General features: G+C 40.2%; 1 protein-coding gene across 1 annotated transcript in view; it reads right to left on the bottom strand.

Moving 5' to 3' along the window:
- Window positions 1–8,018: 8,018 nt before the first annotated feature.
- LOC132482980 (CUB and sushi domain-containing protein 1-like) overlaps window positions 8,019–27,045 on the bottom strand; it is a 92,720-nt gene continuing 73,693 nt past the window's right edge. Inside the window, 2 exon segments of the mRNA XM_060088248.1 lie at window positions 8,019–8,143; window positions 26,415–26,624. Coding sequence (XP_059944231.1) covers window positions 8,019–8,143; window positions 26,415–26,624 — 335 coding nt within the window.

Below are 27,045 nucleotides of genomic sequence, written 5' to 3'. Positions count from 1 at the left end.
TATCTTTGGATGTGCTGTATTTTTTTTGGTGAGTTCCAGTGTCTTCCTGTCGATGATTGTCCAGCAGCTAGTTGTGATTCTGGTGTTCTTGCAAGAGGGAGTGAGAGCACGTCCTTCTACTCCACCATCTTGGTTCTTCCTCCACAATATCTTGACGCTTTTTGAATCATGGGTTTCTTAGAGTATGCACCCAGTAGTGGGACTGCTGGGTCATATGGTAGTAGTGAATTTTGTTTTTTTAAGGAAAGTCCATACTGTTCTCCATAGTGGCTGTATTGATTTACATTCCCACCAACAATGCAAGATGATTCCCTTTTCTCAAGACTCTCTCCAGCATTTATGATTTATACATATTTTGATGATCGTTAATCTGAGCAGTGTGCAGTAATACCTCATTTTACTTTTGGTTTGCATTTCTCTTATGATTTGTGATGTTTAATATCCTTTCCTGTGTTTATCTGCAATCTCTATATCTTTTAGGAGAAATGTCTATTTAGTTCTTCTGCCCAATTTGGATTGGGTTGTCTGCTTTTTTGAATCCTGAGCCTCATGTGCTGCTTATATATTTTGGAGAGGAATCCTTTGTCAGCTGCTTCTTTTGCAAATGGTTTCTCCCATTCTGTGGGTTTTCTTTTTGTCTTATTTATGGTTTCCTTTGCTGGGTAAAACCTTTTAGGTTTCATTCGGTTCCATCTGTTTATTTTTATTCTTATTTCCATTTCTCAGGGATGTTGGTCAAAAGGATCTTACTGTGATTTTTGAAATAGGGTGTTCTGATGAGGTTTCCCTCTAAGAGTTTTAAAATGTTGGTCCTGCATTTATGTCTTTAATATATTTTGTGTCTATTTTTGTGTACAGTGATAGGAAGTGTTCTAATGTCACTCTTTAACATGTAGACGTCCAGTTTTCCAGCTCCACTTGTTGAAGAGGTGGTCTTTTCTCCATTGTATATTCTTGCCTCCTTTATCCAAGATAAGGGCACCATGTGGGGGGGTATTGCTGGGCTTTCTCTCCTGTTCCTTTGACTTATATTTCTTTGTTTGTGTTAGTTCAGACTGTCTTGATTATTGTAACTTTGGAGAATAATCTGGAGTCAGGGAGCCTGATTCCTCCAGCTCTGTTTTACTTTCTCATATTTGCTCTTGCTATATGGGGTCTTGTGTTTGCATACCAATTGTGACATATTTGTTTTAGCTCTCTGAAAAATTGCATTAGTAGTTTGATAAGGATTGCATTGCAAGTATAGATTGCCTTGGGTTGTATAGTTCTTTTCACAATGTTGATTCTTCCAATCAAGAGCATTATTTATATCTCCTTTGTTTGTATGGTCCTTAATTTCTTTCCTCCATGTTTTATAGTTTTCTACATACAGGTGTTTGTAGGTAGGTTTCTTCTAAGAAATTTAATTCTTTTGTTGCAAAGATAAATGAGAGTGTTTCCTTAATTTCTCTGTCAGATTATTCATCATTAATATATAGGAATGCAAGAGATTTCTGTGCATTCAGTATGTATCCAGCAACTTCAGAAAATTCATTGATTAACTCTAGTATTTTTCTGGTAACCCCTTTTGGATTCCCTACGTATAGTATCATGTCATCTGTGAACAGTTACTCTTTAATTTATTCTTTTTCAATTGGGATTCCTTTCATTTCTTTTTCTTCTCTGATTGCTATGTCTAAAAGTTCCAAATCTATGTTGAAAAATAGTGGTGAGAGCGGGCAATGCTGTCTTGTTCCTTATCAGAGGAAATGTTTGGGGTTTTTTTACTCTTAAAACAATGTTGGTTGTGGTTTTGTCATACATGACATTTATGATCTTAGGTAGCTTCACTCTATGTCTACTTTCTGGAGATTTTATTTACTTATTTTTAACATAAATGGGTTTTAAATTGTGTCAAAAGCTTTTGCTGCATCTATTAGGATTTTCACATTGTTTTATCCTTCAATATGATAATAGAGTGTATCACATGGATTGATTTTTTTTGTTGTTGAAGAATCCTTCCATCCCTGGGAAAAATCTCACTTGATCTTGGTGTATGAGTGTTTTAAATTTTTGTTGGATTCTCTCTGCTAGTTTTTGGTTGAGGATATTTGCATATACATTTATCAGTGATAATGGCCAGTAACTACCTTTTTTGTGATATCTTTGTCTGGTTTTCCTATCAGGATGATGGTTGCCTGTTAGACAAATTTGGGAGTCTTCTTCTGTCTGCAATTTCTGGGTAGAGTTTGAGAAGAATGGGTGTTATCTCTGCCCTAAAAGTTGGATAACATTTTCCTGAAGCCATTCACCTGGAAATTTGCTTTTTGAAAGATCTTAAGTCACAATTTAAATTTAATTACTTGTGATTGGTTGGTTTATCTTTTCTATTTCTCTCTGGTTCAGTCCTGGAAGGATGTATTGTTGAAGGAATTTGTCCTTCTCTTCCAGATTTTCCATTGTATTGGCATATAGTGTTTCTAGCTGTCTCTTATGATCCTTTTAATTTCTGCATTGTTGGTTAATTTCTCATTTTATTTGTAATTTTATTGATTTGAATCTTTGTTTCTTGATGAGTCTGGACAAATAATTATTGATTTTCTTAATTTTCAAAATAACCAGCTTTTAGTTTCATTGATCTTTGGTATTTTTTCCTTAGTTTCTATTTCATTCTTTTGGGGCTTGATTATACTCTAATCTTATTGGAGTACAATTGCTTTACAATTATACTGTGTTAATTACTGCTGAATAACAAAGGGTATCAGCTCTATGCATACCTAAACCCCCATTTTGCCTCTAACATTTCATCTCCTCCCCACACTCCATATGCCAGCCCAATGGGTGGTCACAAAGCACTGAGCTGTGCTGTGCAACTCCTTCCCACGAGCTACCTATTTTACATTGAATAGTTTACATATGTCAGTGCTACTCTTTTCCTTCGTGTCCACAAGTCCATTGTCTACGTCTGCATCTGTACTCGTGTCTGGGCCCTAAGTTCATCACAATCTTTTTTCTGGTGGTGTATGTTTTAGATTCCATATATATGTGTTAACATACTGTATGTTTTTCACTTTCTGATTTACCTCACTGTGTACGACAGACTCTAGGTCCATCTGCCTCACAACAAGTAACTATTTTCTTTCCTATAATGGCTGAGTAATGTTCCAGTGTATATACGTGACACATCTTCTTTATCCAATCCTCTTTTGATGGATACTTAGGTCACTTCCGTGTCCTGGCTATTGTAAATTGTGCTGCCAAATTCCTTGCAGTACTTGACTCTTTTTGAATTATGGGTTTCACAGGGTATGTGGCAGCAGTGGCTCTGCTGGGTCATATGGTAGTAGTGAGTTTGAGCTTTTTAAGGAAAGTCCATACTTTACTCCATAGTGGCTGTAACTATTTACATTCCCACCAAGAGTGCCAGAGGGTTCCCTTTTCTCCACACCCTCTCCAGAATTTATGATTTATAGCTATTTTGAGGACGGCAAGTCTGAGCAGTGTGTTGTGATACCTCATTTTCCTTTTGACTTGCATTTCTCTTAATATTCGTGATGTAGAGCACCCTGTGTTTCTTTGCAATCTGTATATCTTCTTTGGAGAAAAGTCTATTTAGCCCTACTACCCATTTTTGGATTGACTGTTTGCTTTTTTGGATACTGAGCTTCAGAAGCTGTTTGTATATTTTGGAGAGTAATTCTTTGTCAGTTGCATATCTTGCAAATATTTTCTCCCACTTTGAGGATTTTCTTTTTGTCTTCAGTATGGTCTCCTTTGCTGGTCCAAAGCTAAGTTTCTCTAGGAAGAAACTTAGAGAGTGTTAGGGAGTTATTTTCGTTTTCATTTCCATTTCTCTAGGAGGTTGGTCAAAAGGATCTTACTCTGATTCCTGTCATACAGTGCTCTGCCTAGGTTTTCCTCTAAGAGTTTTAAAGGGTCTGGCCCTCCATATATGTCTTTAATCCATTTTGAGTGTAATTTTGTGTACGGTGTTAGGAAGTGTTCTAATATCACTCTTTAACATGCAGCCATCCAGTTTTCCCAGCACCAGTTATTGAGAGCCTGTCTTTCCCTCTTTATATATATTTGTCTCCTTTATCCAAGATAAGATCACTGTACATTCATGCACTTATTTGGGGGCTTTCTCTCCTGTTCAATTGATCTATATTACTCTTTTTGTGCTGGTACAATTCAGTGTTGATTACTGTAACTATGGAGTATAATCTGGAGTCAGGGAGCCTGATTACCCCAGCTCCATTTTTCTTTCTCAAGTTTGTTCTTGCTATTCGGGGTCTTTTCATTGGCATACAAATTGTGAAATTTGGGTTCACTGTGATGGTGGTTTTGTAGAATGAGTTTGGGTGTGTTCCTCCCTCTGCTATTTTTTGGAAGAGTGTGAGAAGGATAGGTGTTAGCTCTTCTCTAAATGTTTGATAGCATTCGCCTGTGAAGCCATCTGGTCTGGGCTTTTGTTTGTTGGAAGTTATTTAATCAATGTCTCAATTTCAGTGCTTGTGTTTGGTGTGTTTATATTTTCTATTTCTTTCTGTTTCAGTGTCAGGAGTTTGTGTTATTTCTAAGAATTTGTCCATTTCTTCCAGGTTGTCAATTTTATTGTCATATTGTTTCTTATTGTAGTCTCTCATGATACTTTGTATTTCTCCAGTGTCACTTGTTACTTCTCTTTTTTCACTTCTAATTCCATTGGGTTGACTCTTCTCTTTTTTTTAATAACTTAAAAAATTTATTTATGACTGTGTTGGGTCCTCATTTCTGTGCGAGGGCTTTCTCTAGTTGCAGCAAGCAGGGGCCACTCTTCACTGTGGTGTACAGGTCTCTCACTAACGCAGCCTCTCCTGTTGTGGAGCATAGGCTCCAGATGTGCAGGCTCAGTAATTGTGGCTCACGGGCCCAGCTGCTCCATGGCATTCAGGATCCTCCCAGACCAGGGTGTGAACCCGTGTCCCCTGCATTGGCAGGCAGATTCTCAACCACTGAGCCACCAGGGAAGCCATACTCTTCTCTTTTTATTGATGAGCCTAGCTAATGGCTTATCAATTTTGTTTAACTTCTTAAAGAACCAGCTTTTAGTTTTATTGATCTTTGCTATGGTTTCCTTCATTTTTTTTTTTTCATTTATTTCTGAGCTGATTTCTTTCTTCTTCTAACGTTGGGTTTTTCTTGTTTTCTTGTTGTTGTTCTTTGTTTTGTTTTTTCTCTAATTGCTTTAGGTGTAAGATTGGATTATTTGAGATGTTTCTTGTTTCTTGAGGTAGGATTGTATTGCTATAAACTTCCCTCTTACAACTCCTTTTTCTGTATCCCATAGGTTTTTGGGTCATAGTGTTTGCATGGTCATTTGTTTCTTGGTATTTTTTAATGTCTTCTTTGATTTCTATGTTGATCTCTTGGTTATTTAGTAGTCTGTTGTTTGATCTCCATGTGTTTTTATTTTTTATAATTTTTTTTTCCTGTAATTGATACGGGAACATCTTATAATGTTGAGGTCTGAAAAAATACTTGATACAAATTCAATTTTCTTAAATTGACCTAGGCTTGATTTGTGACCCAAGATATGATCTATCCTGGAGAATGATCCATGAGCACTACAGAAGAAAGTGTATTCTGTTGTTTTTATGGAATGTCCTAAAAATATCAATTAAGTCCATCTTGTTTAGTGTATCATTTAAGGCTTGTGTTTCCTTATTTATTTTCATTCTGGATGATCTGTCCATTGGTGAAAGTGGGGTATTAAGTTCCCTACTATGAATGTGTTACTGTCAATTTCCCCTTTTATGGCTGTTAGTATTTCCCTTATGTATTGAGGTGCTGCTATGATAGGTGCATAAATATTTACAATTGTTATATCTTCTTCTTAGATTGATCCCGTGATCATTATGTAGTGTCCTTCTTTGTCTCTTCTAATAGTCTTTATTTTAAGGTCTATTTTGTCTGATATGAGATTTGCTACTCCAGCTTTCTTTTGATTTCCATTTGCATTTAATATCTTTTTCCATCCCCTCACTTTCAGTCTGTATGTGTCTCTAGGTCTGAAGTGGGTCTCTTGTAGACAGCATATATATGGGTCTTGTTTTTGTATCCATTCAGCCAGTCTGTGTCTTTTGGTGTGAGTATTTAATCCATTTACATTTAAGGTAATTATCAATATGTATGTTCCTATTCCCATTTTCTTAATTGTCTTGAGTTTGTTATTTTAGGTCTTTTCTTTCCCTTGTGTTTCTTGCCTAGAGAAAATCCTTTAGCATTTGTTGTAAAGCTGGTTTGGTGGTGCTGAACTCTCTCTGCTTTTGCTTGTCTGTAAATCTGAATGAGATCCTTGCTATGTAGAGTAATCTTGGTTGTAGGTTTTTCTCCTTCATCACTTTAAATATATCCTTCCTGTCCCTTCTGGCTTGCAGTTTCTGCTGAAAGTTCAGCTGTTAGCATTATGTGGATCCCCTTGTGTGTTATCCGTTGTTTTTCCCTTGCTGCTTTTAATATGCTTTCTTTGTATTTAATTTTTGACAGTTTGATTAATATGTGTCTTGGCATGTTTCTCCTTGGATTTATCTTTTATGGGACTCTCTGTGCTCCTGGACTTGATTAACTATTTCTTTTCCCATATTAGGGAAGTTCCAACTATAATCTCTTCAAATATTTTCTCAGTCCCTTTCTTTTTCTCTTCTTCTTCTGGAACCCCTATAATTTGAATGCTGGTGCATTTAATGTTGTCCCAGACGTCTCTGAGACTGTCCTCAGTTCTTTTCATTCGTTTTTCTTCATTCTGCTCTGCAGTAGATATTTCCACTATTTTATCTTCTAAGTCACTTATCCGTTCTTCTGCCTCAGTTATTCTGCTACTGATCCCTTCTAGAGTACTTTTAATTTCATTTATTTTGTTGTTCATTGTTGCTTGTTTCCTCTTTAGTTCTTTATGTCCTTGTTAAATGTTTCTTTCATTTTCTCTATTCTATTTCCAAGATTTTGGATCATCCTTACTATCATTATTCTGAATTATTCTTCAGGTAGACTGCCTATTTACTCTTCATTTGTTAGGTCTAGTGGGTTTTTATCTTGCTCCTTCATCTTCTGTGTGTTTTTCTGTCTTCTCATTTTGCTTGTCTTACTGTGCTTGGGGTCTCCTTTTTGCAGGCTGCACATTCATAGTTCCCGTAGGTTTGTTGTCTGTCCCCAGTGGCTAAAGTTGTTTCAGTGCATTGTGTAGGCTTCCTGGTGGAGGGGACTAGTGCCTGTGTTCTGGTGGATGAGTCTTGATCTTGTCTTTCTGGTGGGCAGGTCCACGACTAGTGGTGTGTTTTGGGGTCTCTGTGGACTTAATATGATTTTAGGCAGCCTCTCTGCTAATGGGTGGGGTTGTGTTCCTGTCTTGCTTGTTGTTTGGCATAGGGTGTCCAGCACTGTAGCTTGCTGGTCGTTCAGTTCAACTGGGTGTTGGTGTTGAGATGGAGATCTCTGGGAGATTTTCGCCATTTGATATTATGTGGAGCTGGGAGGTCTCTTGTGGACCAGTGTCCTGAAGTTGGCTCACCCATCTCAGAGGCACAGCACTGACTCCTGGCTGCAGCACCAGAAGATTTTCATCCACATGGCTCAGAATAAAAGGGAGAAAAGTTAAGAAAGAAAGAAAGGAAGAAAGGAAAAAAGAAAGGAAGAAAGAAAGAAAAAGAAAGATAAAGAAAGAAAGAAAGAGAGAGAGAAAGAAAGAAAGGAAGATAAAAGAAAATAAAAGAAAGTAAGGTAAAATGAAATAAAGTTATAAAATAAAAAATAACTATTAAGAAAAAAATTTTTTTAAGTAAAAAAAAAAAAAAGAAGGATAGAACCCTAGGACAAATGGTGAAAGCAAAGCTATACAGAGAAAATCTCACAGAGAAGCATACATATACACACTCACAAAAAGAGGAAAAGGGGAAAAAATAATAAATCTTGCTCTCAAAGTCCGCCTCCTCAATTTGGGATGATTCGTTGTCTATTCAGGTATTCCACAGACGCAGGGTACATCAAGTTGATTTGGAGATTTAATCCGTTGCCCCTAAGGCTTCTGGGAGAATTTTCCCTTTCTCTTCTTTCTTGGCACAGCTCCCAGATTTCAGCTTTGGATTTGGCTCTTCCTCTGCTTGTACGTCGCCGGAGGGCGTCTGTGCTTCGCTCAGACAGGACGGGCTTAAAGGAGCCACTGATTCGGAGGCTCTGGCTCACTCAGGCCAGGGGAAGGGAAGGGTACAGAGTGCGGTGAGAGCCTGTGGTGGCAGAGGCTGGCGTGACATTGCACCAGCCCGAGGTGCACCGTGCGCTCTCCCGGGGAAGTTGTCCCTGGATCACGGGACCCTGGCAGTGGCAGGCTGCAAACTCTCCCCAGAAGGGAGGTGTGGACAGTGACCTGTGCTCACACACAGGCTTCTTGGCAGCAGCAGCAGCAGCCTTAGCGTCTCGTGCCCGTCTCTGTGGTCCGCGCTATTAGCCGAGGCTCATACCCATCTCTGGAGCTCCTTTAAGCAACGTTCTTAATCCCCTGTCCCTGTTCACCAGGAAACAAAAAGGGTAGAAAAACTCTTTTGCCTCTTCTGCAGTTCCAGACTTTTTCCCGGCCTCCCTTCTGGGTAGCTGTGGTATACTAGCCCCTTCAGGCTGTGTTAGGCCGCCAATCACCGTCCTCTCCCTGCACTGCAACCGAAGCCTGAGCCTCAGCTCCCAGCCCCGCCCATCCCAGTGAATGAGCAGACAAGCCTCTCGGGCTTGTGAGAGCTGGTCGGCACTGATCCTCTGTGCAGGAATCTCTCCACTTTGCCCTCCGCACCCCTCTTGCTGTGCTCTCCTCCGCAGCTCTGAATCTCCCCATCTCTGCCACCCGCAGTCTCCGCCTGCAAAGGGGCTTCTAGTGTGTGGAAACCTTTCCTCCTTCATGGCTCCCTCCCAGTGGTGCAGGTCTTGTACCCATTCTTTTGTCTCTGTTTATTCTTTTTTCTTTTACCCTACCCAGGTACATGGGGAGTTTTGTAACTTTTGGGAGGTCTGAGGTCCTCTGCCAGCGTTCAGTAGGTGTTCTGTAGGAGTTGTACCACATGTAGATGTATTTCTGGTGTATCTGTGGGGAGGAAGGTCATATTCTCATCTTACTCTTCTGCCATCTTCCCCCCCCCCGCCTGCATGTAACTCTTTATACATACATCTATGTTAAGAATAAAGAGCTTAGTTTGGGAGGAAGGATTGCTTTGAGAAGCATAGCCAATCAAAGTCCTCAAGTTATTTCTATATGTATTTCTCCAGAAGAAAGTAAGTACATACAAATGATTAAGCTGTCTATTTCCATCAAGTTCTAGAGACAGCTTACATATACTTAATATGATGGAGGTGATCTCTTTAATAGAGATCTCTTTAATAGAGATAACACTTGTAGTCCAGATTTTTTCAGATAAATTCAGAATATACTAATTTTACATAACAGATTCTTATGCAAATTAACAGGATATTCATAGAAACCAATTTAATATACACTTTTGAAGCTTGATGGCTTAAGATTTAAAATTCTTGACAAAAAATTCACAATTTATTTGAAAACACAAAAGACCCCGTATAGACAAAGCAATCTTGAGAACGAAAAATGGAGCTGGAGGAATCAGGCTCTCTGACTTCAGACTATACTACAAAGCTACAGTAATCAAGACAGTATGGTACTGGCACAAAAACAGAAAGATAGATCAATGGAACAGGGTAGAAAGATAAATCCATGCACATATGGTTACCTTATCTTTGATAAAGGAGGCAGGAATGTACAGTGGAGAAAGGACAGCCTCTTCAATTAGTGGTGCTGGGAAAACTGGACAGGGACATGTAAAAGTATGAGATTAGATCACTCCGTAACACCATACACAAAAATAAGCACAAAATGGATTAAAGACCTAAATGTAAGGCCAGAAACTATCAAACTCTTAGAGGAAAACACTCTATGACATAAATCACAGCAAGATCCTTTTTGACCCACCTCCTAAAGAAATGAAAATAAAAACAAAAATAAACAAATGGGACCTAATGGAACTGCAAAGCTTTTGCACAGCAAAGGAAACCATAAACAAGACCGAAAGACAACCTTCAGAATGGGAGAAAATATTTGCAAATGAAGAAACTGACAAAGGATTAATCTCCAAAATTTATAAGCAGCTCAATAACAAAAAAACAAACAACTGAATCCGAAAATGGGCAGAAGACTTAAATTGACATTTCTCCAAAAAGACATACAGACTGCTAACAAACACATGAAAGAATGCTCAACATCATTAATCATTAGAGAATACAAATCAAAACTACAATGAAATATCATCTCACACCAGTCAGAATGGCCATCATCAAAAAATCTAGAAACAATAAATGCTGGAGAGGGTGTGGAGAAAAGGGAACACTCTTGCACTGCTGGTGGGAATGTGAATTGGTACAGCCACTATGGAGAACACTATGGAGGTTCCTTAAAAAAATACACATAGAACTATGATGTGACCCAGTAATCTCCACTACTGGGTATATACCCTGAGAAAACCATAATTCAAAAAGAGTCATGTACTAAAATGTTCATTGTAGCTCTATTTACAATAGCCAGGAGATGGAAACAACCTAGGTGTCCATCATCAGATGAATGGATAAGGAAGATGTGGCACATATATACAATGGAATATGACTCAGCCATAAAAAGAAACGAAATTGAGCTATTTGTAATGAGGTGGATGGACTTAGAGTCTGTCATACAGAGTGAAGTAAGTCAGAAAGAGAAAGACAAATACTGTATGCTGTCAGATATATATGGAATTTAAGGAAAAAAAATGTCATGAAGAACCTAGGTGTAAGACAGGAATAAAGATACAGACCTACTAGAAAATGGACTTGAGGATATGGGGAGGGGAAAGGGTAAGCTGTGACAAAGTGAGAGGGTGGCATGAACATATATACACTACCAAACGTAAAATAGATAGCTAGTGGGAAGCAGCCGCATAGCACAAGGAGATCAGCTCGGTGCTTTGTGACCAACTAGAGGGGTGGAATAAGGAGGGTCGGAGGGAGGGAGATGCAAGAGGGAAATGATATGGGAACATATGTAAATGTATAACTGATTCACTTTGTTATAAAGCAGAAACTAACACACCATTTTAAAGCAATTATACTCCAATAAAGATGTAAAAACAAAAAATATTTAAAATTCTTCTATCTTAATTGTCTGAATTGCTCAGTTTTAATAAAGATACCTGGAACTTGTTCAAAGTATCTTTTTTTTTTTTTTTGGATTCTTCTGAAGTCTACAGGGCTGGACCTTTGAAGAATGTTTTTCAGTACACTTGCCCTGTATACCAAGCATATATCTGAAACAACAAACCACTCTGTGTTTATAGGATACATTTTAGGTGAGGATATTGGATAATCAGAGCATCTGCTGGTGTCCCGTTAGGGGCTTAACTGTAGTTTACTTGAACACTGATAGGCATCTGAACAGCCCACCATTCTCAGGAAATAGGACACTTTTTTATTTAACTTTTTGGAAATGCAACATTTTCTAGATAAAATAACTTATGTTTTAAAATAAAGCCCTCCAGTTATATTTTTAGATTTTAATCTAATATAGAAGACATTAAAAACACCTTGGAGCACTTGTTTTATGTTATAAGAATTTTACATGGATCTTATGTTTTGATTTTTTATTCTGTCTATGGCATTATAGGTATGAAGAGAGACATAATGCTAAAATCATCTAAGTAGTAAAGAATTTGACCTTGCCTAAAGAAAGGTCTGGCATCTGTCCTGGATTCTGGGAGGTAATTTTTTGCCATACCTGATAGGAGTGTCTTTGTTTCTCCTGGGGGCCTGACAAAACCCCTTAGTCCTAGGATGGGGCTGGCCTGCCAGAGAGTCCAGCCCTACGATTTAGGGTGGGGCCTTTGGGTCACAGGATATAAGCTGGTCTGGAAACTGATTATCAACCACTAGATAAACAATCATCAGTGATGCCTACATGAAGGAGACCCAATAAACTCTGGGCACTAAGGCCCATCGGAGCTGCCCAGGACAGGCATTCTGCATGCATGTTGTCACAGGTCATTTCTGAGAGTGAGGCACCCCCTACATTCCAAATCTTTAAATATGTTCATTGCATCATTACTTACACTATAGTAATCTAAATGTCTAAACAAATAAATTATGATATTTTGACTCATAAATATTGAAGGGGTAAGATGTTGTAATGTAATATCTTCCAATAGCCACAGAAATACACATACATACATATAGATATATGCAGTCATATATCATTTATATTTTCAATAAAGATACTGCACAGCTCACAACAAGATACTACAGTTAAACCCTGACTATAGTTAGCAGGTTAAAAAATCCTTAATTTCAGTAGCTTATATTTGCATTTGTCTACGTCTCTGGACAAGAGTCAGATAGGCAGTTGAAGAGTAATTGGGGGCAAGAAAGCAGAAAGCAGAAGATGCAGTGGTGGCCAAGGTCTGGGAGCATCTTGACATAGTTCTGGGCATTGGCTCCTCCAGGGTCCAGAACCAAGTAGAACCTGGAGGTAGAAGAGCACTCTGGGTGGGAGTGGGGAGCCTCTCTCTAAGGGAGGCCCTGGACCCTCCATGCTAACTCATACCCACACATGCGTGCATACACACACGTACACACAAGCACACACACATGCACGCACACACATGAATGCACACATGCACGTACACCCACACCCATGCACACATGCACACACCCATGCACGCACGCACACACCACACGTGTGCGGGTGCACACACACACACACCTCTCCTCCTTCCCCATAATGCGCCTCTCTCCCTGACCCACTTGGCAATCACACAGCAAGGCTGCTTGCCTCTCCCAAGGACCACCCAACTCGGAAGGCCACGAAGCAGCCTTTTCCTGAAAGCCAGGCCTGGCAAATATCAACAGTGCATGGTTTCCCTCCTCGCAATACTGCTGTTTGAGTTAAAGTTACGTTATAGACCTACGCTCAGAAAAAGAACAGAGATCCCATGCTGCATTTCAACTATTAGCCAGTTTCCTCCTTTATTATACTCTTTTCGACTGAAATCAGCCGCTTGTTCTCATTCTTGTTTTGCTTGAAATACAATAAGTTCTGTTGGAGAAATGAATCCTCTAATACATCAAATACAGCTGCTAATGATAAAACTTAAAAAGTAAATATCAAAAACGGATTGCCAGTTTCCATGGGATAAAAATCAAATTAAACCATGTTCAACATCACCCTACCCTCCCTGAAACATTCTGTTCATGCTCTAGCAGTGCCCTTAGGGTATCAATACAAGAACCAATTATCACAGTACATTGTAAAGGAGGTAACGGTAACAGAGTTTCCTGATGAATGGTCACATGAAACAGCATTTAGCACAGACTCACACACACATGCTCCACACGTTCATCACACACACTAATAATATATCACATAATGCATTTCCCTACATGTGTTATGTGGTTTGTGGCATAATTTAAGACTGGCATTCAAGGTCTCTTTAGGGATTTATAAAGCCAGCCTATTTCTACCCATCATCTAAACTCTGTGAAAGGGATTGAGATAGAAATTTCAGGGTTGCCTTTCTAAATCCAACAGCTCTATGTTACCCTTGATTAAAAGAAAAAATATTTTTTTCTTTCTTTTCTTAATGGCACTAATGCAGTTGTCCTGTATAGGAATTAAAGGGCAAAAAAGAGAGAGAGAATGCCAGCCAGGTAGGGAGGACTATAGTTTTTATTACCTATTCATTTATTGAGTGAGATAAAAATCATGTGTTGAGTGTCTACTCAATACTACTATGTTATAAATACTAGTTACAAATGGAAACTAGACAGAAATGGGTCCTGCTCTCATGAAACTTACATTCTACTTAGGGAAACAGACACAAATAAATCAATAAGTTGGTAATTACATAAAACAATTGTAAGTTGTGTAAACTATTATTTAAAAAATAAACAAGGACTAAAATAAAGGGGAAAAAAACCCAGGATGAAGGTAAGTGAGGGTGATCAAAAACTGCTTCCTTGAACAATTAACACTGAAATTGAGACCTGAGTGGGGAGAAGATGCAAGTCAGGCAATGCTCAAGAAGGGGAGACTCTTCAGCAGAGGGAAGAGGAGGGGCCCAAGAACAGAAGGAATTCAGTTCTCTGAGATAAGGCGGGGAGTTCCAGGAGAGCTCCGGAGGCCGTCCGCCCAGAGCCCCACCCCTGTTTATGGTCTACAGCTCTTACAAGGGGAGAACCTAGTAATGAAATGTGCCAAGCCATAGGAGAGGCATTAGGACATGTCTGCCAATGGACAGCGACATGTTTTTAAAAGCCAGGACCCATTCTTTCTCACATAAATCATATCTGCTGGCAAAAGACATAATACAAAACCCACAACTCATTGCAGAGTTTTCTTAAGAATTTACAATCCCAATTAAACTTGTTTTCAGTTGTGAATTATACACTAAGTATAAATATCAGTGACACTATTTTTAAGTCTTTGTTCTAAATCTCTTATTTAATGGAGTCCTTCACTATTTAAATATCAATATCAATATTTCCAAATTTTCAACTAAGTCATAAGTCACATTCTCTTTTTATAAAAAATGTCTTTCCCAAAGTTTGACTCATGGTCATACTTACACAGTGATACATGCATTGATCTACAGGACTATTAGTTGTCTGAATTAAAGTAACTAAAAAGAAGTAATAAAAATAATTCTTTAGTATGCAAAAAATAGATGAACTTTGGAAGGATTCCCATTGTGTGCTGTTTAGCACAGGTGCAGTAGGTTTTGTATTACCTGTGTTGTTTATGCCCATGTACCTCTGAATATCTGTGATGTGTCCATATACCTGGTTTAAGAGGTTGGCGTTTAATTAATGTGACCTCTGGGCTTGAGAGTGAAGAATCGCTCAACCAAGTGTCAGAACTCTCATCTAAGCACAGTTTTGTTGTTCTGTACTCATCACTCATGGTCATTAATTCCCATAAACTCACTTTAATAATATTACACATTTTAATTTGAGAAAAAAAAAAACAACTAAGAGAGAAAAAGAAAAGACCACTTCACTGGAATTTGATAAGGAAGTCACTTCTAGCATAAAGAGAAGTAAAAATCACTATTATCAAACAAATTCTGTTTCAACTGAAGGACATCGAGTCCTTCATATATTTCATATATTTTCATATATTTCCGTATTTGACAACTCCTAAAGATTTTTTGAGGTGTTATCCAGTTGTTCTACAAAATCTGTTTTCAGATCTATCATTGAAAAGTTGAATTAGAAAGAGAATCATCAACCAACAGAGAAATAGGTTTCTGCAGGTACAAGGGGCTGGAGGTTGTTTTGTAAAATAGTAGAGGCTCTGGGATGTGCTGGAAGGGAGCCCAGGGACTTGAGCCAGACCTCTTTCTCCCACCTAATGGATCTGTGATTCTGACCAAACCACTTCCACTCCAGAGGCTCATTTCTTCATTTATGAAAGGAGAACGAAGATACCTATCTTATTCACAAGAATTAACAGATAATAAACGCAATGAGCATGGTTTGTATATATCAGTTCAGCAAGGCTAAGTCTGGACTGTAAGAAATGTCTGGTTTCTATGATGAAATTCCCTCACTCCAGGCAGAGCTCTTGAGCCACTTATCAGATGGGGGCAGACCAGGGGGGAGAAGCAACTTCTAATATGGGTATTGTGTGAAATACTTTAAGAAAACAACCTCCTTACATGGAGGAGAGACTGCAGTCGGTATCAAGGTCTACGTTGAATATGACCTCCAAGCCCTTTTCAAGTCCTCGGCTTCCTCTCAATGAAAAGATTAATCTGGTCACAGAAGTGGCTAAGGCTCGTGTTGTAGTCAACGGAATTTCTCAAAGGCACACATACATAAGCTCACCAGCTCCCCAAAGTGGCTGTTACCATGACTAGGATAACACATCACCTCTCTTTGTAACGAGGATATAATCCTAGTTCTCATTTTTAAGACAGATTGTCCACCTAAATGTTCTGTGTTCCTTATGTGAACACCTTGATCCCAGAACCTACTGATGACATCACCTACATTACTGTTAAGGCTGCAGCCAATCCCATGCCTTTCTCACTGCCCAAAATCTCCCCTGCAGGATGGTTCACCAAATTGCTTGTTCACAATTGCAACTACAATTGTGTCTTGTGCTTCAACCAACCAAGGATTAAGTGCCCAGGAATCCTTTTACACAATAGCCTTTACTTGGTGGAGAAACTTTTATTTTGATGCAAAGGAATTGTTGGACTCACTAAGACTACAGACTCACACATCAGACTCAGAATCCCTTCACTGCATCAGGAGCTTGGGGAGGACTGATGAAGAAGCACATGGCACATCTCAACAGGGATGTGGACACCTGAAGGCGCCATCATCTAGGAGACACGTCTACTGACATACCCGTCCAGGTGTGCCTTTAGTTCAGAGGAATAGCTCTCTTAAGGCAGAAAGTGGTTGAGATTGTTACTCTTAATTTCAGCAAACCCATAAAAGGAAAAGCAAATCCACATGACCTGCAGGGAGGAAATTGGACAAATTTTAAGACTTGGACCCTAGTCTCCAAGAGTCTAGTCCATGAACCACCATTTTAGGCACTTTTCCATCTTGAAAAAGGACACCCTGGAGGGGATGAGTATTGATACAACTATGTATTACCCACTGTTTTAGGCATTTTTATGTGAAATAAGTTTCTTTATAAAGCGCCTTATGTTGAAAGCCTGATTCACTTATGCAGATGGTGGAAAAGGACAGAGGATGCTCCCCATCTTTATTCCTCAATGACTCAATATCATGTTAGAAGGAAAAAGAGTGACAGTATTAGAGGCCTGTCAATTTCATGTATAACTTATGGTCGTATCTGTAAGGAACAGTGAGTGTGCTTACACAATCAGTTAGAATGAATTCTTCAGTTGCTCATTGCACATAAAGTCAGTTTAATTGCTTTTCCTCCTAAAGGGGAAAAAAATTGTATCCACACACCATAGCCTATTTTCTCATAGATTCAATTCACTAAAAATGCAATGGTTTTGCAATTGTATGCATGAATAAGCAGATTTAATATATCCTATTATGTTGGCTTTTTTTTAAGGTGCATAGCACATATAGCAAAAGGAAAAAGATGTTTTTACCACCTATAGTTGAAGCACTTAAAATTATCTTTAAGTTTTTGGCATTCAACAATTATGCTTTATAGTGTAAGAAAGATAAAGAAAGTACAAGAGAGAAAGAAAGATAAGGGAGGGATGAGGAGAGGAGGAAGAAAGGAAGGAAGGAAGGCAGGAAGGAGGGAAGGAAGAGAGGAAACAGGGAAAGAAGGAAGGTAAATATTCAGCTTTGCCAAATGTCAAGTCACAAAAAACAAAAGAAAAGAAAGTCACTAAAAATCTTAATATGTTAACATTTCACAAATATTATGAAAAAAAATCTCAGTACCAGTAAGCCCATACCTATACTACAAGAATAAGGTAACACACAGAATTTTCTCTTTCTTAGGAGAATCCTTTGTTTGAGTCTGGGAAAATAACAATTATTCATATATATCAATCTCAAATGATATTTCATTAAGTGTTTAAATTATAGGCGTTTGATGTGACAGCCAATGGAATCATGTAGCCATCTTTCTGATATCTATTACATTTTCTGACTGATATCTAATTAGTTGATAAATATCTTCATCCTATCCCCCATCTTCCAGTTTTTGACTTAGAAGTAGGGTACACGAATTCAATTTTATTTCACAGAGTTCACCTTTCATTTCTCAATTTCTGTGTAAGTCATTTAACTTCAAGACAGCTACATCTACTAGTAGCATTTTTGACCTTTATATGGTCATAAATAAATGAGAAGGCTTAGGAATAAGGGGTACAGCACAGACATCATTGAGAATGACAAGAATTATCTGCATGATTTATGCATCTCCTTATGAGCTATTAATCATAAGCTTAACTTATAAATCTCAGGTGGAACCTAGGAATTTTGATGTGACACACACACATCAGAGTTGTGTCACTTTGCCAACTTATAAATTTTATAAAATGACAAACTTTCTAAATTTCATCCCTGTCAGGTAAGACTCTGCAAGCAATTAGAATGCCTCATATTTGTGCCCTCCTTCTTTTTTACTTAATTTATTTTTATATCTCTCAATTATAGCAAATTAACTGCCTACATAAAAAATATATTACTTAGGGATTTTTCTCTTTAAAAATGTGGACACTTAAATGTAGAGTCAGGTGTCAAGTAAATAAAACATTTGCTCAGCCAACCAGATGTCTGGCCTAGATGTGGACTCACAAATTTGAATGCCTACAGGCCAGGCAGACAGTGTGGGATCACAGCTTGCAGGAAACTACAGGAGATTTCTGAAGTCAATGTCTCTACACTCTGGAAGGACCATCACTCTGACATTTCAGGGGATAGCTCCCACCTGTCAATCTGGCCAAAAGTTGTTCCTGACATTGCAACAGGAAAAGGGAAAGTGGATCTATGGGTCTTTCACCAATTATGTGAAATCTAATTCTAAATATTAACAATTAAAAAAATATTAATATTAGGGCTTCCCTGGTGGTGCAGTGGTTGAGAGTCCTCCTGCTGATGCAGGGGACATGGGTTCATGCCCCGGTCCAGGAAGATCCCACATGCTGAGGAGCGGCTGGGCCCGTGAGCCATGGTCGCTGGGCCTGCGCGTCCGGAGCCTGTGTTCCGCAACGGGAGAGGCCACAACAGTGAGAGGCCCGTGTACCAGAAAAAAAAAAAAAAATTAATTAATATTTTGCTAACCAATCACAGCAGCTTTATGATCTCTAGTCTAAATGATTCCTACGTAGACTTTTTGTGGTATTGTTGTTCCCTTCCTTCCTTCCTTTTTTTTTTTTTTTAACATTCTTTTTGGAGAGAACTATTTGGTAGCTTTTGGAGCTATGTACACGTGGACTTAGTAACCCTATCTGGAAAATACCGAGAAAGAAAAAAAAAAAAAACAACACTCTTTTGAACTGTGGTGGTTCAAAGCTATGTAAGATAGAATCTAGGTTCAGAACTACATGGCAAACAGCACTAGCATGGGAATCTATATTTGACATTTGCAATGTCAATAAAGAAAGAAAAGTTAACTTTTTCAAAATATTATTAAGAATATTCAAAATGGGGGAGACCTCAAAAGTTCTTGGGGTCAACTGAGATATACCACTTAATTGGCACCTTATGATTTAGGAGAAATAATTATGCTTTACTTTTCTTATTGACTCAAATACTAAGATCGTGTCAAACAGTGAAGACTACCATGTAATAGCCAAGTTTAAAATGGTGATCAAGAATGAAATGCTCATATTTTAACAGAATAAAATTTTAACAGAAGCGTGTCTTTGCCAGCACACTTCAATAAGAATAGGGAAGGGGGAGAGACCAGATGTACAGAAATATGAAAGAGGAGAGTGGGGTTCACAATAATACCATTCAAATTCTAAGTTTATCTAAGATGAAGGTGACACAACGAAAGAAAGCGTGTTGAAGTTGAGACCTGCATCTCTCCTGGTCGCTTCTTGTTCAGTTTGCTGCTTTCTCTCCTCTCCTCCCTCGCCCTCCAACAATCCATTCTTTGCATTGCAGGGACTTATCTTTTGCTAACATCCTTCAATGACCTTACATTGTACCTGGAAACAACTCTGAATGTGTTACCACCCAACTCCCAAACAGTCTCCATCCTGCAAACCTCTCAGACCCTTTTCCTCTCAGCACTCCAGCTCTTTCCTCTCTGTTCTTTGAACATGGGAGCTCCTCTCTCCACTTGGACACACGTCCCTGCTCTTTACACCCCCCGGCTCCTTCCCATTCTTCAAGTCTCAGCCTCAGGGAGAGGCTCCGCCACCCACCACATCACCCTCATTATTTCCTCTGCAGTAGATACCAAGCACACTGCCTCAGCCTGGGCACGTGGTCCCCATCCATGCCTGAAACTTTAAAATTGTCTCTTAAACGTGTCTTTTTGCCAAACCTCCCTCTTTTTGCCAAACCCATTTCTTGCCTGCTTAACAGTCCACAATGTACGTGAAGACTAAGCTTTTAAAAAATGAACATATGACTAATGCAATTTTCACTACTATATACTGAGCGTTTGTGTCCCCAGATTTGCATGTTGAATCCTAACTCCCAATGTGATGGTTTTGGAAGTGGCACCTTTGGGAGGTGATAGGTCATGAGGGTGGAGCCCCATAAATGGGGTTAGTGCCCTTATAATGCAGGCCCCACAGAGCTCCCTCACCCTTTCTGCCAAGTGATGACAGAGTGAGAAGACGTCATCTAGGGACTAGGAAGCGTGTCTTTGCCAGCACCTTGATCTTGAATTCACAGCCTTCAGAACTGTGAGAAACACATATCTGCTGTTTAAAAGCCACTCAGGCTATGGTATTCTGTTAAAGCAGCCTGAATGTACTAAGACAGCCACTTTTAAACCTTCAACAGTTTATTACCCACCAGCTTTCCTGAGTTTTAATATGAACTCCTTTAGCATTCTGGTGAAGTCCACTAACCTCAAACTAATATTTTAAATGCATAAATAAATACATCAGATCACAAGGGAAAATTTTACTTATGCAAGTGTGATGAAAGCCAGACTTGTGTTATAGTACTAGATGTGTTGTTATTTCACTAAATGGCAGGTGGCGAGTCTAATGTCTAATGTCACTTCACAATATTGTATAGTAATATTTTGAGATATCTGCAATGATTATAATAAAACATAGAATTATCTGTGATTTGGTGACAAAGCACAGGTTACGCTAATACTACATTTGCATCATTAGAGGTTAAGAGGAAAATATTAAAATTGTATTTTTACATTTATATAGAGATATTATGTATATTAATATTATATATAAATTATAATATCTATATCTCATGGGGTAGATATTTACCATTCAAGTCATGGATCCCTTGAATTCTAGAACCATGGGCCTAGAAAATAAAATTCAACTTCTCAACATGGGATGCAAATTATTTCACAATTGAATGTCCTCACCACATGGGCTCATCTACAAACACGTCCTTCACCTCTGACCTGGCCAGGCTTCATTCAGACTCTGGTGCTGATCTCCCTTTCCTTAGAGTGTTTATTTTAGGAAACTTGTCACTGTATATTTTCCCTCTGTCCCTTGGAGATGTATGTAAATCTTCGTACAAGCCTCTTGTCAGTTTTACAGTCCAGGTGTGTCTTTCTCAAGGACCTGAGGATCGTCCCTCTGAAATGTGACATCAGGGGTGATAAGTGTCCCCACTCTGCAGTTGCCCTGGAGGACAGGAGCCAAGCTTCAGTGGCTCCAAGCGGTGTAACTACATCTTGCCTGGGAGCTGACTGAAGGGTTATGGGATTCAGGAAAACCCAGAGGGCCAAGGCTCCACACCCCAGCTCTTATAAAGTCTCCAGGGCTTCCCTGGTGGTGCAGTGGTTGGGAATCTGCTTGCCAATGCAGGGGACACGGGTTCGAGCCCTGGTCTGGGAGGATTGCACGTGCTGCAGAGCAACTAAGCCTGTGGGCCACAACTAGTGAGCCTGCGCATCTGTAGCCTGTGCTCCACAACGAGAGAGGCCGTGACAGTGAGAGGCACGCACACCGCGATGAAGAGTGGCCCCCGCTCGCCGCAACTGGAGAAAGCCCTTGCACAGAAATGAAGACCCATATAGCCAAAAATAAATAAATAAAAATTTTTAGAAAGTCTCCAGCTCTTAGCTTGTATTCATTTTAAAACCTACATTTGGAATAAACGCCTTAAGGAACATTTAAATATATGAACAATGCCCTTCGGAAGGACGGACTGTAACCCTGCATAAAGTCAGGCTCAGGTGCAAAGAAATCCAGTCTTCAATCTCACCATCTCTGCCAACTCCCTGTGCCTCTTCTCAGGAATTCAGGCCCAAACCACATTTTCCCCTTAATGTTCTGATGGTGCAGCCATGTGCCAGGATCTACTCTGGCCAGGTCTGAGTGGTCAAGAGACAGGCACTACAAATTGTTGATAACAGACATATGACAGGGACACTAGCATAATTTAATTTGAGATTTGAGTGTTGTTTCTTATTTTATTTTATTTTTTTGATGGTCACCTAATCGTGTGAAAGGTGAATCTGTAAACTTACAAATTGGATTTTAAATCACCACTGGCAACTCTGATGGATGGAAACTATGAGGCAGAAGCCCAGAGAAGAACACTGCTATGATCCTCACAAAAGCTTCTTTTTTAATTTAAAGAAAGATGAAACTATATCTAGACAGATGAAGGGGAGCAGTAGTTGCCACCCCAAAATATGTCTTTGGAATGAGGATTATCTTGAGCTGATTTTTTTTTTACATTATTATTTTTTTAAGTTATTTTTTGGCTGCGTTGGGTCTTGGCTGTTGAACGGGCTTTCTCTAGCTGTATTGAGCGGAGGCTACTCTTAGTTGCGGTGTGTGTGCTTCTCATTGCGGTGGCTTCTTTTGTTGCAGAGCACGGGCTCTAGGCATGTCGGCTTCAGTAGTTGTGGCTCGCGGGCTCTAGAGTGCAGGGTCAGTAGTTGTGGCACACGGGCTTAGTTGCTCTGAGGCATATGGGATCTTCCCGAACTAGGGATGGAACCCACGTCCCCTGCATTGGCAGGCGGATTCTTAACCACTGTGCGACCAGGGAAGTCTCTGGTTATTTTTAAGAAACTGCAGAAATGGGGGAATCTCTGAAAACAGAGTAGAGGTAACCTGTTTATAAGAGACAATTATGAATACATTTATGAGGGAACACTCTCTTTGTAAGGGTGTCCTTTCTCTGTTCCAGGAAGAGAAAGATGGCTAAACCTCTAGCAACTTATCAATGGAGAAGAAAAAAAAAAGGCCTCAATCTGCACAGCAACTGTAAGCCTGCCTCCTCTGCTTTCCTGCTCACCTCCCCTGAATCCTCCCAGCTTCTGGCTCTTCAGCTGGGGTGGTGTTCAAGCTGGTGGCTTGGGCCATGCTGTGGAGTTAATCAGGTTCCCTTGGAGTCTCCCCTGTATGCAGCAGGCATACATGTTATTAACTTCTGATTTTCCACTGTTAATCTGCCTTTTTTTACACGGGGTCTCAGCCAAGAACCTAGAAAAGCAGGGTCCCCTACACAACCATTTGTAGGAAAGGTAGAAATCTCAGTTCAGCGTATGAATTTTCCTCAGTCCTTAAGAATGCATGACTTTGCGTCTTCTCTACCACCACCACTCAGAGTTCATTTTTCTTTCTGGGTTCTCAGTGTTCTCTTTGGGTTCTTTCACATATTTCATATGTTCCTTTTTGACTCTGGATAGAGAGTCAAGTGGAATCACGTGCACAGGAGCAGTTTAGTTATCAGTAAACCTGTGTTAGCATCAAGGCCCGGGTCGGAGCTCACGGATGGGATTCCTTTAACTAGTAAAGCTTCAGAATCCGAGCCCTCAGACACTGCTCCGTTCTCTTCCCAATGACAATGTGAAAGTTCACCTGAACTCAGATATCCTAGAGAAAAGCTGAGGTGAGGAAACCCACCTCCTTCCCTAACTCCTCTGTGTTTCAGGAAACGACTCAGTTCAAAGAACCACTTCCCCCAGGACTGAGATAAGAGTCAATGTGCACTTTGGTTACCTGTGACTGGACCTGAAAAAATCCTCCAAATTCCCGTGCTTTCCCTTTAAAAGGTTAGATGAAATGTTTGGTCCTCAGTGGCCAACTGGAAGAAGACTCTTGTAAGCCAAACTTCAGTTATGCTTTTCTTCCCCCTAAACGTTGGCCCACCCTCAGCCTGGGCCACAGACAGGCTGGCCTCAGGGAAAGACCTGCTGTCACCCACATCCCCTCATGCCCCTCCTGGTCACCACAGCCCCTACCCCCAGCTTCTTCTAGCTTTGTTTACTGCCCTCCATGAAGGAAAAGCCTTTTCCTAACCCTTGAGATGCTTGCTGATCTTATGGCTGGAGCCTTATTCTCTCTATGGCAATAGACCTCTTCACCTCTTGCAATAAATAAGCCTTCCCAAATAAGTCTCTTCTTACTAAATCTGAATTTGTTTTGCATTTGACACCAGTTATAGGAGCCTTTGGTGCTTCACCCTCAGTGGGGAGAGACGCCTCTCTGAGCAGCAGCGGAGAATCAATCATTTTACTTTGGTACAGGGAGGAGAGGGCTGGTGGGAAGGGGAAGTTCACACACAAAGGTACCAGGAAGGACAGGATCCCAGAGGAGAATGCACCCACTGGCTGGGGCTTTCTGGCTGAAACGGGGTAGGGCTGGAAGCTGTAGGAGGGATGCATTGGGAGCACAGGCAGAAGGAAGTGTCTGTGAGGGTCTGCAGAATGAGAGGCAATGGCAGCTGCCACAGGTTCAGTGCCCAGATGCTGAGACAGAGACTGATGGATGGACCTTTGTTCTCTCACTTGTGTGGGAGATGGTTGTTTACTCCATCAGGCCTGCTTGGTCCTTGTGTAGGTACTGGAAAGAGCTACATCCGTGTTTGCTCAATAAACCTTGGGGTATTTTGAGAACAAGCAGATGCAGGAGAGAACTCTTAAAACAGGACACAGGGTCCCCTTTTGTAGAGGAAATTTACATTTATGAAGAAAATGTACATTTGCAGAGCTTTCTCTCCTTGTTAAATCAGCACAACAAGCCTGACTCAGCAACCCTTGTGAACCACACATTTTCTGCTTTTCTCCCCATTGCCCCAAACCCTTCTCCTTTGTTTTAGCCTCAGATGGTACCTAAACCTGAGTTCTAACCACTCCTTTCAGTGACTCACATCTGGCTTCTCACAGGTGTCTGTATGTCCGAGTGACAGGCATGTTAATGAACTTGCGCTTGTTCTCCTCTTGCTAACCTGTCTCTGGCCCGTCCCATCACCCCCATTGGAGAATCTCAGACTACACAAAGAACTGCCGACATGGCCGATCGTGTCACTTGGGGGATGTTAAAGGCAGATGCCTGCAGGTGGGCAGGAGAAGTGAAGAAGGGGAGGAGACCCTGGGAGAGCTGGGGTAGACCATTCCTCCCAGAGGTTTCTTACAAAGTGGGAGCTGAAGGAAGATGCAAGTCATTAAAATTAAATATAAACAAGGGTGTGTCTGAGGGAGAGAGGAATTTGAGTGTATTTGAAACACTAATGAGAAAGATCTGGTAGAGAAGTAGCAGCAGGAAATAAATAAATAAAGGGAGTATGATTCCTGCCTTGACAGCCCTGACAGAGTAGAAAGAAACATTCTAGAGCCTAGAGCCCGGGAGGGGTTGCCTGGAAGCAGGGGGAGCATTCTCTCATCTCCAAAAGGAGGACAAGCAGGGCTGCAGGCAGACCTCCGCACTGGCCTGGGGGAAGCTGTCTCCCTTCTGCTGTTCTCTGTGTGTGGGGGCCTTTCCAGGAGGAAAGGATACCCTTGGCTGAGACAGAGGGGGATTGAGGTGAGATGGAATGAAAGACACAGACGGACCTAGAGAAATCCTGGCAAGGTCTCCTGTTGCATTCCTCAACCTGTACCACTCTCTCTTTTTTCTCCTACCTGGATTGCTATTTTAAGAGACCCAAATTCTGGACATGTAAATTTATATTTTAAGTAACAACTGAAGTAACAAGGTCTAAGAGTTCAACACAAAATGCCATCCTCTTTCAGTAATAAAATATTACATCTCTATTTTTCCAGGGTAGCCTATGAAATTAAAGAAATCAAGTGATTTTTCTGTGTTAAAAAAAGACTCCACTTTTGACACTTTCAACTTCATTTGAATTAACAACATTCAAGAAAAGGTCAGTTAAATTAATGTGTTTGAAATGAAAACTTTGAACTTTTTCACATTTCAAAAATGCTTTGATAATGGTAGATTCAAACTTTTGTTAGAGACCTCATATTTTGATGGTTTAAAAACACGTAAGCTTCATTCTCATTTTTTTTCTGGCATAATTTGAACATGACTTGAATAGTACATAGAACCATTACTTTGAGCTGAGACAAGGCTTCAGGGCACGAGAGACATGGTCAGACCCACTTACACTGTGAACGGACTCCCTGCACCGTAGTCCTGATGGGAAATACCTACATGTGGCCAAGAAGACATGGTGACAGGTTAGAAGGCTACCTGGTGATGGGGCCAAGGGGCTTGAAGGTGGTGATGGTGGCCATTCGGGGTAGAGAAAAGGGACTTCAGGTGAAGCGGTGACAGTGCATGGCTGACCCTGTTCCTTGTGTCTGTGTCCTGATTTGTGTGTACAACAGCCAAGACTCCACTCCACTCCCAATCAAAAAACTGTGTCCCTCTAGAAATGACTCCAGCCGTACAAGCCTTTAACCGGCTGGGGAGGTTAACCCTTACAATTTCCCTGTGAGAAGCATCCCTAGATGTGTTTTGACTCCTTACCTTGGTAAGTGAGTTTAAACACTGGACGGTTTTGCAAGTGGTCGCTGTAAAAGTGGATGAGCACTTCATGAGTTGTGCTCAGCAAGGGCGCAGGCAGGTCGGGGCCACTGAAGTGCCCCATCATCGGGCTGGTGTGGAAATGTCCATTTTGAATTTCAAGGTAGTCATGATTAGCTTCGGTAGAAAAATTCAGAAATTGAATATGTGCACCTATGAAAAAATATGCAAAATCTTTGAAAGTTAATATCAAATTTTATGATAATGTTTACCAATAGGGATTAAAATTGTATCAGTTTCCCCAAACAGCATCTCTCTAGGAGGCAGAGTGGAGCACACACTTTGTGAATTACAATGATCCTTGGTTCAGTTTCACCTCAGCTACCTACTAGCTGTGTGACCTTTGTCCATGTAGTAAATGTCCCTAAGTCAACTTATTTGTGAAGTATGGGTATTACTAGCATTGCATCATGGAGGCATGCAGGTATAATTCTTAGAATGATGACTTATATCCATACATATGGTACTGATTTTGTCCAGCTGCTATTATAATTATTACAACCAGAAACACAAGGTTATAATCGTACATCAAATCATCCTTAATTTGTGGCTTTATCAAGGAAGAAGCCAATAA

This window comes from Mesoplodon densirostris (genome assembly GCF_025265405.1).
Source record: "Mesoplodon densirostris isolate mMesDen1 chromosome Y unlocalized genomic scaffold, mMesDen1 primary haplotype SUPER_Y_unloc_1, whole genome shotgun sequence".
NCBI classification, from domain to species: Eukaryota; Metazoa; Chordata; class Mammalia; order Artiodactyla; family Ziphiidae; genus Mesoplodon; species Mesoplodon densirostris.
This window is presented reverse-complemented; position numbering and strand designations above follow the sequence as displayed.